The sequence below is a fragment of the Ambystoma mexicanum genome, chromosome 14, assembly GCF_040938575.1.
Source record: "Ambystoma mexicanum isolate Mex_15411 chromosome 14, UKY_AmexF1_1, whole genome shotgun sequence".
Lineage (NCBI taxonomy): Eukaryota > Metazoa > Chordata > Amphibia > Caudata > Ambystomatidae > Ambystoma > Ambystoma mexicanum.
The window spans coordinates 175161997-175176424 of NC_090940.1; the positions used below are offsets into that span (position 1 = coordinate 175161997).

The 14428-nt window shown below is 44.9% G+C and overlaps 1 protein-coding gene across 3 annotated transcripts in view; it reads left to right on the forward strand.

The window, feature by feature from the left end:
- The first annotated feature begins 10939 nt into the window (after positions 1 to 10939).
- Positions 10940 to 14428, forward strand: part of NDUFAF1 (NADH:ubiquinone oxidoreductase complex assembly factor 1) — a 58846-nt gene continuing 55357 nt past the window's right edge. The window contains exons 1-2 of one of the 3 annotated variants that reach the window (XM_069638848.1): positions 10940 to 11033; positions 13133 to 13748. In XM_069638848.1, coding sequence (XP_069494949.1) covers positions 13239 to 13748 — 510 coding nt within the window. In that variant the 5' untranslated portion in view covers positions 10940 to 11033; positions 13133 to 13238. Of the gene's footprint in view, positions 11034 to 11063; positions 11317 to 13132; positions 13749 to 14428 lie in introns of those variants that run through there. The other 2 variants (XM_069638851.1, XM_069638849.1) reach the window with 2 other exon arrangements.

Consider the following 14428-nt stretch of genomic DNA (forward strand, 5'->3'; position numbering starts at 1 on the left):
CGTGTGTTTTGCCTTGCTCAGGGTGTGCTTTTGTGCTTTGCCTTTTATCCGTGTGGGGAAGTGTGATGGAAGTCAGGGATGTCTAATGATCAGTAATTGCCTGACCATTGTATTATGACATGTCAGGTATAAGGCTTTGGTGTTAGTCCGTTTTCGCTCACAGTGAGCTGTCTGTGAGAAAGTGTTTGTGTTGGGAAAGGTGGTGGGGGTGAGTTTGTAAGTATCCTACCTGGTAGGATGAGGAAAGGGTGTTACAGCGAAGGGGATACCGCGTCTCACCATACGTTGTCCCACTCCCCAAACACCCCCCATCCAGGTGATCCTCCTGCACTGATCCACCCCTAGGAACTTGATCCCGAAGCGATGGTCGTGTCCTGGCCTCTTGGATAACAGATGCCAGGGGACTAGAGGGTGAGACACCTTCAGGTTTCTCACATACCCTTCCCCTATGCGATATAGTCGCATCTGTTTCACAGGGGAACCGAGAGAGGAAATCCACGTTCCCTTGGTCTTTGTCTTTTCGGTGATCCACAGTGAAATAGTAGGGTTGCAGGTCTAAGAACCATCGCATGACTTGAGGTTTAGTATCTTTTTGCTGGCTAATCCAAACTCGTGGAGAATGGTCTGTGACAAATGCAAACTTTCTTCCTAAGAGGTAGTATCTAAGGTATATAATGACCCACTTGATGGCAAGGGCCTCTAATTCCTGCACAGAGTAATGTTTTTCACGTGGGAAAAGTTTGCAACTTCTATATAAGATGAGATGTTCCAATCCATCTCAAATTTGTGTTAAGACTGCCCCTAGCCCTGTAAAGGAGGCATCTGTGTGTAAATCAAATTCCTTTGAGAAATCTACTACCTTTAGGATCGGGTTCTGGGACATGGTTTGTTTTAGGTTGTTGTAACATATATCATCCTTGTGAGTCCAATGAATTTTCTGGGGTTCGGCGTGCTTTAATTTGTCTGTCAGCCTTGCTGTCCTGTCTGAGAAGTTTGCGGTGAACCTACGGTAATAACCGATTAACACTAGGAATGCTCTGAGATCTCTTTTAGTTTTAGGTGTAGGGGTATCTAGGACGGCCTTCACTTTCTCGCGTTGAGGTTGTACACAAAGAAGCCGAGGTATTTGACAGTTGATTGGGTCAATCTGCATTTGGATGGATTGGCAGTTAGGGCAGCTTCTCTGAGGACTCTCATAATAGTAAAGAGATGGAAAAGATGGTCTTCCTAAGTTTTAGTATAAATGACAATATTGTCAATATAAGCTCCACAGAAATCAGAGTAGGGCTGTAATATATTGTCCATAAGTCTTTGGAAAGTGGCTGGAGCCCTGTGTAACCCAAAAGGGAGGACTTTAAACTGGTACAGTCTCAGTGACTTTGAGGAAGCTGTCTTTTCCTTATCAGGTGCATTCACTGGGACCTGCCAGTACCCTTTTGTTAAGTCTAGGGTTGATACAAAAGTGGCGTTTCTGAGTTTATCAATTAGGTCATCGATGCGTGGCATGGGATAGGCATTGAAGCTGGAAATGGCATTAACCTTGGTGGAGATCTATGCAAAAGCTCCAGGAATGGTCAGGTTTGGTGACCACTACGATAGGGGAGGACCATGGACTTGCAGAGGGTTCTATAATATTTGCTCTTAGCATTTTATTCACTTCCTCCACCACTATCTGTTTACGGGCTTCTGGGAGTCTATATGGTTCAGGTGAACCACTTTTCTCTCGGTGTTCTAATGTAGTGATAGTTGCCTTTCACTCTTCCTTGTTTCTCTGAGAATACGTCGGAAAACAATACAATTAAATCCTTTACATCTTCTTCTTGTTGATTAGATAACTCTTGAGGAATTAATTCAAAGTTGTCTATTTCTTCTAGCACCAAACAGGATAGTATCGTGGAATTGGTGGCAGACGGGTTTTTCTTCTTTTAAGAGATTTAGGTGATATAGATTGACCTTCTGTTTCCTGTCAGGTTGTGCTACCTTATAAGTACAGGTTCCTGTTCGTTTCCAGTATTTCATATGGCCCATGCCACTTAGAGACAAGCTTGTTTTCCAGATTAGGCAAGAGGACCAATACTTTTTGTCCTACAGAAAACGATCTTAAGTTTACCTTTTTGTCATAGGTGGACTTTTGTTGGATTTGGGCCTTTTCCATATGAGTATAGACTAGATTTCAATCAAGTCTCATAAGTGGTTGCAATCTGGTAGAAGTGGGAATGGGTGCCTCCTCTCTTTCTTTCCAGGTCTCCCAGAGCATGTCCAGGACATCTCTAGATTCTCTACCATAAAGTAGTTCAGAAGGAGAGAATCCAGTGGATGCATGAGGGGGTTTTCTTAGTGCAAATAGTGCCCACAGGAGCACACGGTCCCAGTCCTTCCCTTCCTTATCTACCAACTTTCTTAGGATCATTTTAAGTGTTTTATTGAATCTCTCTATCAAACCATCTGTTTAGGGATGGTAAACTGAAGTTCGTAAGGTGGTAATATTGAGCAGCTCCTTGACTTCACCCATGAGATTTCTCATAAAATTTTATCCTTGATCCATCAGGATTTCCTTAGGAAAGCCAACCCTGGAAAAATATGGTAGGATGTGCTTTAGAATTTGCTGAGTCATGTTGTTCCGCATAGGGAATGCCTCAGGGTATCTGGTTGCGTAGTCGACAATCACAAGGACATATTTGTTACCCAGTCTAGATGTTTGTAAAGATCCAATGATGTCCATCCCAATTCTTGAGAAAGGGATTTCGATTATTGGCAAAGGATTCAGAGGGGCAGGCAATGGGATGTGAGTACTGGTTTTCTGACATATTTCACATGTCTGAATAAAGGTTTTTATATCAGCATGGATACCTGGCCAGTAAAACCTCCCACTGATGTGTGCCTGCATTTTTGATTGTCCTAAGTTTCTCCCTGGCAGATGGGAATGTGCAATCTCTAGTACAATCTTCCGGTGGATTTTGGGGATTACTAACTGAGTTTTACTTAAGCCTTCTGTGGATGTTTCTTTTCTATATAGCAATCTTTGCTTTAAGAAAAAGGACTTCCCTTCTCTACACCCTCTGCTTCGGGAACTGCCTGTAAGAAAGCCTTGGTGAACGCTGGATCATTTCGCTGGGTGAAGGCTAGGTCGGCATAGAGGGTAAGCTCTTCTCCCTTTTTCTGTTCAGTGGTAGATGGTTCATCACCTTACCCAAAGCCTAAGGTACACCTCTCAGTTTCTTCTGGTTCACTTTCTTTAAAACGGGGAAATAGAGCCTTAGAATCCCTTGGGCAATTTTGTCCCCACTATGTACTTCAAATGGGATTTTGCCATGGTTGTGTAAGAGAACCTTTATGTCTCCCCGGAAGTCGGGATCGATGACGCCTGCCAGAATCTATACCGAACTTCCAAGCCAGACCAGATTTTGGGACCAATCTTATATAACACCCAGGAGGGGTATAAAAATGAAGTCTGTGGGAATCATTCCCCTTTTCCCAGGAGGGATAGTAGCCTCTATATTGCTACAGATATCAAAGCATATTGATTTTTTTGTGGCAATAGAGGGGTTGGAGGCTCTATGACTAAGCTTCTGGAATTGTAGGGATCCCCAATTTGTTTCAATTGAGTCACATCCCAATCCTGACACCACATGTAAGGGAGGCATGGTATCAACAGTAAGACAGACACAAGTGACCACAGTTCAAGGGTGTTTATTGAACTTCAGCAAGGGTGTGATAAACACCTATCTAATCCTAAATCTACAGATGGTAGAAAGCTACGACCATCAAATAATAATAATGCAGTCCTAGTGAAGTCTCATCAAAATGAAAGGGCCTATACTAAAAAAACTATTGCCAATCCTTACCGCTAAATACAAATAGTGTGGGGTAGTATTCATGAAAAAGAAAAAAGTGTTCACAAAATGATAAGTCAGGATGTTCAGGCCGTTGGCCTCCCTTCCCCACATTTTCAGCAGGGGACAAGGCGGTTCACTCGAGGAAAGCACACACTCTGGCTTCTTCGGCATAAGGATACAGTTTCATTACCAGCATTAGGGCCTTTTGTGCCCAAGTCTCTTTATTTATCCAAGTCTCTTGATTCAGAGGGCTTGATGTAACAAAACAAAACACAAAGTTCCTTTCCTCGTATAAGTACTCAATTCAGGTGATTCACCCTGGATCCCCCTCAGCCGGGCTCAGATCCCTCAAAATCATTACTGTGAATCCCCCTCTTCTGGGCTCAGATGCCCCTTTTTACAATATCCAGAGAATATTCTTTCTCAGGTGACTCACGGTTCACCCCGGATTCCCCTCAGACGGGCAGAGTTCCTTCCTCTTACACAGTTAGTCTCTCTCAGCCGAAGACTTGCAAATGTGCACAAGGTTTAGCTCGACCCATTGCAGGACCACCTTGATCTCAAAATTCCCTTTTCACAGTTGCCAACCAGTTGGATACCTAACAGAGATCTTCGAATGAGCATCCACGTGGTGCCGGACCACTCTGTCTACGTTATCTTTCTTGACCTCCAAAGTTCAGTCGCTCGTCACATACGTTTCACACACTGTTCTCTTTAGATTTCTTCATATATGGTTGCTGCTTGCAACCTTGGTTCTAACACACGCTCGTCTGGTATCAGTCTCTGCGACTCACCGGCTGTGCTGCCTTTACTGGCACTGCTTTGTTGAGGAGCCAGAGACAGTACAACAGCAGCAAATGCTCCTCCCCAACTTGGTTATCGATGCAGGAGAGTCCCGGGTACCTCCGGCACACAATGCAGGTTTCTCCAGCTTTAGTCCCAGGTCCCTTATTACACGAAAGTAACGGCCTGAAAAGGTCAAGGGCACTTCCCTCCGTGCAACTCTTTCTGGTCTTGCCGTCTTTCTCCTCATATTAAACTGCCATCTTGGAACTGCTGCCTCCTTGTGTGCTTTGCCTTGCTCAGAGTGTGCATTCATGCTCTGTCTTTTATCCGTGTGGGAAAGTGTGATGAAGTCAGGTGTGTGCAATGATCAGTAATTGCCTGACCATTGCATTGGGACATGTTAGGCTCTGGTGTTAGTCTGTTTTTGCTCACAGTGAGCGGTCCGCGAGAAAGTGTTTGTGTCGGGAAAGGGGGATGGTTGAGTTCCTAAGTATCCTACCTGGTAGGATGGGCAAGAGGTGTTACAGGGAAGGGGATACCGCTTCTCACCATTCAGTGTCCCACTCAAGACCCCCATCCAGGTGATTCTCCCGGGATGGTCCACCCCCAGGAACTGGATCCAAAAGCAATGGCTGTGTCCTGGCCACCTGGATGACAGATCCCTGGGGACTAGCGGGTGAGACACCTTCAGGTTTCTCACATCTAACACCTTGTCTTGACAGCTTGTCCAAGACCTGTCCATACCTTTGCAAGGGTCTTTAGCTGTCTTGCTGACTAATGCTGGCATTTTGGGATTTAACTCTGGTGCCTCTGCCACCTTGCCCGGCAGACCTCGGCGTGGGCACTCTGCCTTCATGCGTTCTTGTCTAGCGCCTTCCTAAGTCTCTGTGTCATGTATTTAGACATGCTGGGCGATGGCTGACAGTCTGACGATCTGTGGTTCCTGATATTAACTGGGTTAAACATGTCTGTTATCTCTTCACCATCACCTTCTAGGTGTTTTTCGTTCCAGGCTCTTTTGCCTCCGGTGGGCTTTGCCCAATCCTCATCTGGCTTGCCTTCTTCATCTTGTGAAGAAATTGTGGTTTCTAGTGACTCTTCTTCTGAGACTACATCTGAGTCTCCCATATTAACTTCCCCTGGCGAGGGGGTCATAAGGCTTGGCACCGCTGATTTCTGTAGGAAAGCGTTTCTCAGCTTTCCAAAAGCATCAGCAGCCTCTGGGGCATCTTTGCTCACCCCGTCCTTGCGAACTGGAGGGTCATTAGAGGCTTTCCTCTTACAGGTCTCCTTGCTCCCCTGAATACCTCTCTCTGAGGTCTTGGTGGGCGTGCTCTTATACAATTCTGTGCTTTTATGTGTTTGGCTTACAGTAGACTTTAGTGTAGCCAGTCTGTCTTGTAAGTGCTTTACCCCTTGCGCCACTGCATCCACCAACGAGCTTCCTAGCACCTCTTTGAAGCGGTATGCTAAGTCCTGCGCCTGCTGTTCCTTGCTTCATTCATACTCTGACATTCTCACAATGTCTGGGTGCTCTGTGCTGATACCTGAACCAGCAGGCAAAAGTACACTGCTGCATTGTTATGGATTTTCCCCCTTTTTTTGTGGCTAGCACCTTTTTTCCTCTCACTGTGTTACTAATGTTGTTTTAAGGGTGTTGCCTTTTGGTCACACGTTCTTTCTTTCCTTTGCGCTGTCAATGTTCTTTTATGCGTGTTGCACTTTGTCAGCATGTTCTTGCAGACTTTCCGCTTGCTGCCGACTCTGTGCTGGGCCTTTGTTGCCTTTTGCACAAGCCATGGTGACTAATGTTATTGGGACCTCTTATTGTAATAAATGTCTGACTGAGTTTGTTGCCCGCTGTAATGGCACCCTGAGCACTGCATTGCTCTTGTGACCTCCGTCTCTACAGGCCCCACCCCTGTGAAGAAGGGGGCTGTTGCACTCCGCCAGGTCTCGTGGAAGGTAGAACGGGCCCCTGGTCGTGTCAGTAATGTGACACGGGCCCCGTTTCACCTCTGCTGTCTGTTTGCCTCTCGCGTGCAGGCTGTGCTGCTATCCTGCAATGTTCTCCTCTACCGCGCATTGACTGTCTTCACCCGGCCGTCTGGCAGCTGAGTAAGAGGACACCGTTCCCTCATTAGTTAATATAAAAGAACGCACTGCGCTCTTCCGTTAAATATGATGTAGAACTACCACATGAGCCTGCTTCTGATCTCCTTAGCGCTATGTAGTTAAATTAGCATATACATTGTATATTACATAACTATTACATCGCTCTGCCATGAAAGTGTTCTTATCTTGCTGAAGAGCAGCAAAAAAAAGAGGATTATTGAAGGACAGGAAGTGACATAAAGACAGGGCAGAGAATGCCAATGACTACAGAAGCAGTGAGAGCAGAGGGAATGTAGTTCAAGTTCAGTAAACAATAATGGAAAAGAGAAAATTAGTTGTTGATGTCATTTTTGGTTATTTCTGTTATTTTGTTGAAACTGCTGAAGAGTAGTTATTAAAGAAGTTGAAGCATAATGCTTGCCTCCGGTCTTGACATAGAATGGTCCTATGTTTTTGTTGTTGTGCTGTATATGTGTTAAAATGCAATCTGCCACGGCCACTAATGTTACCAAAAAGTGGATGGGGTGCGGGGGCGCAAATGACACCATATGGAATAACGGGTACTGCAGGCTGCTTCTGATGCACTACCACATCTAAAGTGTCCTGCAAAACCATTCTGTAAAGTTGGCCACCATAGATTTCGGCATGTCTGCTCCCTTCTTTCGCTTTCCCTCCCTTTCTTTAAGAGTGTGGCTCTTAAAGGAGCCAATACTTCAGTCTCCATCCCATACCACTGAGCCTTTTGAGTCTGAAGTGCAGTGAAAAAACGTTTTCGTTTTTGGTGGGTAAGAGCCCGTTAAAGTATATGGACACGTAAGGGCTTGGCGGGTGAGTGAACTGACTCCATGGTGGGTGACACCTGCCAAAAGAGTGAGTTGAAAGGTATGTCATCATATCTGTATGCCAATGCAACAGTTGCATCTTATTTTGGCGTATAGGGAGGGGCAGGTAGTCGGTGACAGTGGACATATAGATTATCATAGCTTGTCAATATATGGGTAAATAATAAATAACATCAACAGGCTCTGTAGCCCGCCTCAAATGCCATTCGGGAGACACTAGTCTGTTGTGTCCGGCGCAGACACGATTAACCCGGCGTGACAAGACTATATCATTGTGCCGAATACAGCTAATCAGGGTTGCCCATGCCTGGTCCGGGGAAAGTAACTACAATTGAAAAATCGTGCCCCCGCAAGATGGGAGTGAGGTACAGTAATTTCTTGGGATGGCTAGCTATTGCAGCATATAGCTGAAACATTTCACCACCATTAGCGCACCATTGAGAGAACCTGCCAACTAAGGGAGCGAGTTTCAGTGGGACCAAGCATGCAAAAAGGCATCCGCACAGAACAAGAGAGACATTGGTTCTGCTGAGTGCATGGCCTATTTCCACCCGGCCAAATGTATTGCTGAATTGACAGTAGACGCAAGCCCAGGAGGTCTGGGAGCTGTCCTTGCGCAGCACAAACCCGGCAGGTACAGTCCCAGAGCCATTGTTGCGTATTCCTCCAAAAGCATGACAGAAGTCGAAAAAAGTACTCACAGCCAGAAAAAGAGGGATTGGCTGTTGTTTGGGCGTGCAAGCATTTTCATATGTTACTACTCGGGGAAAACTATACACAGTAGTGACCGATCACCAGGCATTAGTCACGGTTTACTGACATCCTCAGTGTAAGATACCTCCTAGGATTGAAAGATGGGGGATACGATTGCAGGACTTCAATTTCACCATCGTCTGTAAGCCGGGAAAGGAGTACAATCCATCCGATTTCATTTTCCGGCACCCGCTTGTGAAACCAGACCATGACCCATCCATGGCGGAGGAATACATCAACTTCCTCACTTAGCACGGACCCCTGAAGCCGCTTACGATGTGCATGGTCAGAGATCACACTATGAGAGACAGGATACTGCAGAAGGTGAAGGCGCTTATCACATCGTGAAGATGGAGAGACAGTGAACTAGCGCTCAGAGAAGGGAACAAAGAGTCATGGAAGCATGAAATGCAGGCCTTCAGGCAGGTGAAAGATGAGCTGTCAGTCACAGCTGACGGCCTTGTGATGCGTGTGAGGCGGATCATCATACCTAGGGACCTGCCACAGCAAGTAGTGGACTTGGCACACGAGGGGCATTGAGGAATGGTAGCCAAAAAGGGCAGATAAAAGACACCATGTGGTTCCAAGGGATCGACTCAATGGTGGAAAACACTGTAAAGAAATGTCACCTGTGTCAGTGCACTTCAAAGCCCAGCAATCTGGAACCACTCAGAATGTCTGAGCTGCCAGAATGTCCATGGACCCATGTGGCAGTTGATTTTTTTGGATCGTTTGGCCGGGGAAAGTAGGTGCTAATAGACAAATTCCCCCAGTTCCACCTTGTACAACTGATCTTGACTACGTCAGCCAGCACCGTAATCCCAGAACTGGACATTATATTCTCTGAATGGGGCATTTCTGGCACGCTGAAGTGGGACAACGGGCCTCCATTTAGCAGCCTGGAGTTTTCTTGGTTCATGAGTCACATGGGCATACGACACTAGAAGATCACCTGTTGTGGCCACAAGCCAACAGAATGATCGAGAAAGTGAGTTTGAAGAAAGTACTGCAACAAAATGAGCTGAGTCCGATGTCACTAAACCAAGCTGTGTCCAGCGTGCTATGTGATTACCGAAACTCGCCACATGGGACGACGGGAAGATGCCCCTCAGAGTTAATGTTCCAAAGAAAGGTGAAGACAAGACTGCCCCACAGAGAGGAGCCCGGGAGACCGACGTCACAACCCTGCAGGCTAAGATTGCAGCCAGAAAACTCGAGATCAAAAGATATGCTGATGAAAAACAGAGGGCACAGTCGCCCTCGCTGCAAAATGGGGACAAGGTACTTGTGTGTCGAAAGCAGGAACGGAAATCAGAGTCAAGATTTGATCCCGGTCACCCAATCATCACGGAGATTAAGGGGCCCATGGTAGCAGCCCGATCCCCGGGCAGAGTGATCACTCAAAATGTGTCACAGTTCGGGCTTTACCGAGAAGGAGAGAAGGAAGTTGAGGACAAGAAGACAAGCAAGGAAAATCGCCGGGAAAGGGATGAGAATGATGAGGAGGTGGTGACAGAGAATGGGCATCCCGTGGAGAGGCCGATGAGACCGAGGAGATGCATTAAATGGCCTGTGAGACTGATCGAGGAAATATGAGGGCAACTGTGAGTAATGGGATTTTGTTTTGCCCGAAAAGGCGAGATGTGTCCAAAGTGGACACGGTTTACCCATAGTGACAAGACTATCTCGTCACGCCGAAAACAGCAAACCAGGGTTGCGCATGCTGGTGCATTCGTGAAGGAAATCTGCTGCTTTATGCATAAAGCGAAAGTACAATAAAGAGAAAGCAACATATTTCCACGGCTCTGTGTCCCTCGTTTTGGTGCTGCAGCACGTTGGGGGCCTGGAAAGGAGCATACACTTTGTGTTTGAGCAGGGGACAGGAAAAAGTCCAGGCCTGGTTTTAACTTTGAATTCTAGGACTTGTAGTCAGGGTTTATAATGGCATAGCTCTGAACCATTTGTGTCACAAAGGCGGGTGTAATCACCCGATTTTGTTTTTGGTGGGTGAGACGCCCATTGGAATGAATGGGCTTGCAGGAGGCTTGGCGGGTGAGTCAGCCCTTCACAAGGCGGGTGACACCCGCCAAAAGCGTGTGAGTTGAGAGCTATGAATCCAGAGCTACAAAATAACATTGGCATATATGCTGTCACTTATTTAACAAATGCTCTGCACTGCAAAGGAGCAGATCATTAGATGCAACAAACAGTAACCAATGTCTTATAACTATCTCTCAAACCTACTGCTACAATTCAGAGCAGCACAGAACATAACTGTTTTTGCACCTGCTTTCAAATTACCCAGTTCTCTGGGAGCAACCCACACAGTCTGTTCATTTCTTAGAATTCTGGGTTTTATTGCAAATCCCAGAATTCCAAGAAAAACCCCGTAATGGATCTTTTTCTCAAACATTGAACTAAGACACTTGAGAGCTGTTTTTTGGTAACGAATATCAGTTGCAGCCTTGAAAACTGAGAGATCTCAATGGTATATTGCCTGCCCACCAGCATGGCGTACAATGCAGCCATATTTTAAGGTTTACGGTTACCCGTCTAGTTTTTCTACGAACTCTGGGGTTGTTGCTGAAGTCCCTTTTCAGTGTCGATGTTGTCCTGATACACTGTCTTTCTCCCCGATGCTCACCATCTGTAGTAGTCCTAAATATCAGAACACCGGCTGAATAATTAGGAAGGAATTGAGGTACATAGGGGAGGGGAAAAGATCAATGACAGACGCGCTTTATCTGGAGAAACTGCAACCGTGAGTCACAATAGAGGCGAGGCAGCAGGAAATGGCACAGTTAGAGAGAAGCCGACACTGACGAGCGGGTACTGTTTGGGGCACAGCGGAGTGCTTGCCTGTTGCACACTGCATAGGAGCGGCATTCATGCTATGTGACCTTTCAGTATACCATGTGACTTCCAATGGCATGGCCACAACAGCGCCTTAAGACGTCTGGATGCTTTCCAGACCCTAGGAGAAGGTTATAACGTGATAAACGTGCACTTTACAATTGGCAATTACAACAGTTTTGGCTTTTGTATGGGAATGGGAAAGGCACTTGCTGGGCACTGCTGTAGTGGGATTTCCTCGAATTGTGGAGTGCAAAAATTGACAGCATGGTTGTTGATAGAAGCTGGATAGGGTCTGAATATTTTAACTACAATGTTAATATCTGTAGGAGTGTGGGAGGTGTAAGGATGCAAGATTTTAGTAGTGAGGGGTTAGTTGAGTTGAGTGATGAGGGGAGTGGGCAGTGGGGGCGAGAGTGTTGTTGCTTCCTAACTCTGTTGTAGATTTAACTGAGATTAAAGGTGCCAGCAGATGTTCCAGGAGTCCAACTTGGTTTGCCGCAGAGGGTAGTGCCAAGAGTTTCGAAAATGCTTGTCGTAAATTAGTACAAAAGTTTCTGGTGCACATTTTTTAGTCGGTTGCTATTATTTTTTTCATTTATTTAAAAGTGGTTGGTTAAAAAGCCAAGCCTCAATCTTCTTCTTGAAAGTCAGGTGGCTCTCGGCCAGATGGAGAGGTTTGGGTAGGGTGTTACACAGTTTTGTGGCTACAACTGGAAAAGAGGATCCTCCTTGCCGTTTCTTGTTGATTTTAGGGACTAGTACTATTGCAGCATTGCTGAACCTACGTGTCTGGAAGGAGTGTAGTGTTAAAACTTAATTCTGAAGTAGGAAGGGCCCACTATTTGGTATATTTGATGTGCTATGCTCGAGCTTTGGATTTGCACCTTTTTATTGATTGGTAGCTTAATACTTATAAACAAGCCAAAACTGCAAGCTTTGCCAATGCTTTTTTGCGAAGGACGCGTAGTGGAAGGCAGACCTGGTTAAAACATTTTTATTACACCAGTAGCACATTTACAGTTCCAACGCCCAAGACTGCTTAAAAAAAAAAAAAACAGGCACTTTAAGTTGGATTTTTTTAAGGCTTGATAAAGTTAGCTCAAAGGGATCCCAGGAGGATATGTATTGTGCTGGAAGGGGCAGGAAGTGGCCATAGGGATTAGCACGCCCATGGGCAGTCAGTGGGTGGGTAAATAATCACGTTTTACCCCCATTAAAAAAAAAAAAGCAATCTGTCTCATCACAATTTAATGATTCAACACAAAAGCCAAAGCTTTTCGCGTTGTTCATGCATGATTTATCATGTATACTGCACATAACGTTTTTTAGAGGGACAGTTCTGTGCACTTGTAAACGTAGCCTTAATTTGGCAAATGCTGTATTCTTGTATTCCTTTCTTGAATTGGAATTGTGTGCATGTGCCGCCAACTCAAAAAGCTTTAGGAAATTCTGAAAGTGAGACCTGCAAAACATAATTGAGCTTGGTTTCTATGAGTGTCTTCAGCTCTTGGGACATCTAGATTTCTAAATTAATTGCTTTGAGGCTTCATAGAAATTAATTATACTTGACATTCTATCTGAAGCGTGTGTAAATAACCGATAGAGAAGAAATTTATTGCTAGAGGAATGTCTACAATCAAAATATAGTGGCATGTCATTATTTTGGCATACAAAGTGCTGGCACTTTTAGAGCACTTTTTTTGTGTTTTGCTATTTGTTTTTTTACGAGGGGAAACGTTTTGGTTTTTAACACTCTTTACTTAGCAGTTTGTTGTATCGAAAAAGATATACTGATGCTTTAGCATGGATTAATAATCACCATAACCCTTTGTCCACAAAAAATCGGGGGAAATTAAGATTTGAGAAGCCTTCTCAACCGTTATTGTGTAGCAGTGCTCACCCAATTTTTAAATGTTTCTCCATTATTTTTGTTTTGTATTTCAGATGGAGGCTTAAAATAGAAACTGAGCGCTAGCCACACAAGTGCTATTATCTTTTCTCATCTGGAAGGAATTGTCTCTCTTTCGAATACTACATTGTATTACTCACTATGGCTTTAGTATGCAAACCCATATCGCTGTCCTGCAATTGGGAAGGGATACAGACATGGAAATCCTTCCGTCCTTTGCTGGGATGTATTTCAACCAACTGTAGAACAAGACTCCACAGCAACTACCGTAGGCCTGGTGTTCCCCCTGATAACACCCCACCTTGGAAAAAAATCAACTTCAGCTTTGCGAAGGGTGTGGAAGGGGTGAAGACACATTTTGGCCTCTTAAAAAAAGAGATTGTAGACCATGTAACGGGACCAGATGGCAGGCCCATAGAAGAGTACCTGGTAGAGCAGACACACGTTGCATGGGAGTTTCGTAGCCAGGAAGATCTCTCCCAGTGGATTGTCACTTCTGACCAGGAGGTTGGAGGAAAAAGCGTTGCTCACCTGAAATTGGGTAGAAATAACCAGACTGCTTTGTTTTATGGTACCCTCAACACAGAAGTCCCTCGTGATGGGGAGACCAAATACAGTGGATATTGTTCCTTGCGTTCTAAATTTCCACAGGTAAGTAGAACCATGAACTGTTTGAATCTGAATCCAGACACAACACTACAAATTGTGATAGGAAGATACAGAAGCATAATTTGGGTTTTTACCCGTGATGTGGATAAATCGCTCCCTACATTTGTAATCATGGATGTACGCAAACTAATGTGTTTTTGGGTTTACTGAGTAGTTTGTGAAAATGTTCATAATGGTTATCTAGGTTTGCAATCCTTTTTTATAAGAAATTGATGATATCGAATTTGATCACAAGCAAATTACTGTAGATAATATATTGTGTTGACTACTGAAGCATATTTAAAAAGATATTACGTCAATCGAATGAGGAAGTAGTTGACTGCTAGTTCATTTTGGCAAAGGAAGTGCAACTCATTAGGACCAAATAAGAGCTTTTTCCTTCAAGTTAGGAGTCCGGTGGCAAGTGCCCCCTGTCACTTGGAATAGCATTGTGCATTGCAGCTATTAACAGCCCATGCCCAGTGCTGAGGAGCTTTATCAAATTCTTCAGTTTGCATATTTACAATCATATTAGCAAGAAGTGAAATAAGTTACACCAGGTAGCCAGTTAATGTGGAAAACTGCTTTCCCAGTGTTAGGCGGGATGTTCAGAACAACTAGTAGTGCAGGGTTTTGAGAAGCCGACCTTAGTGAGCCTGCAGAGGTTTAACAAAGAAGTGCAC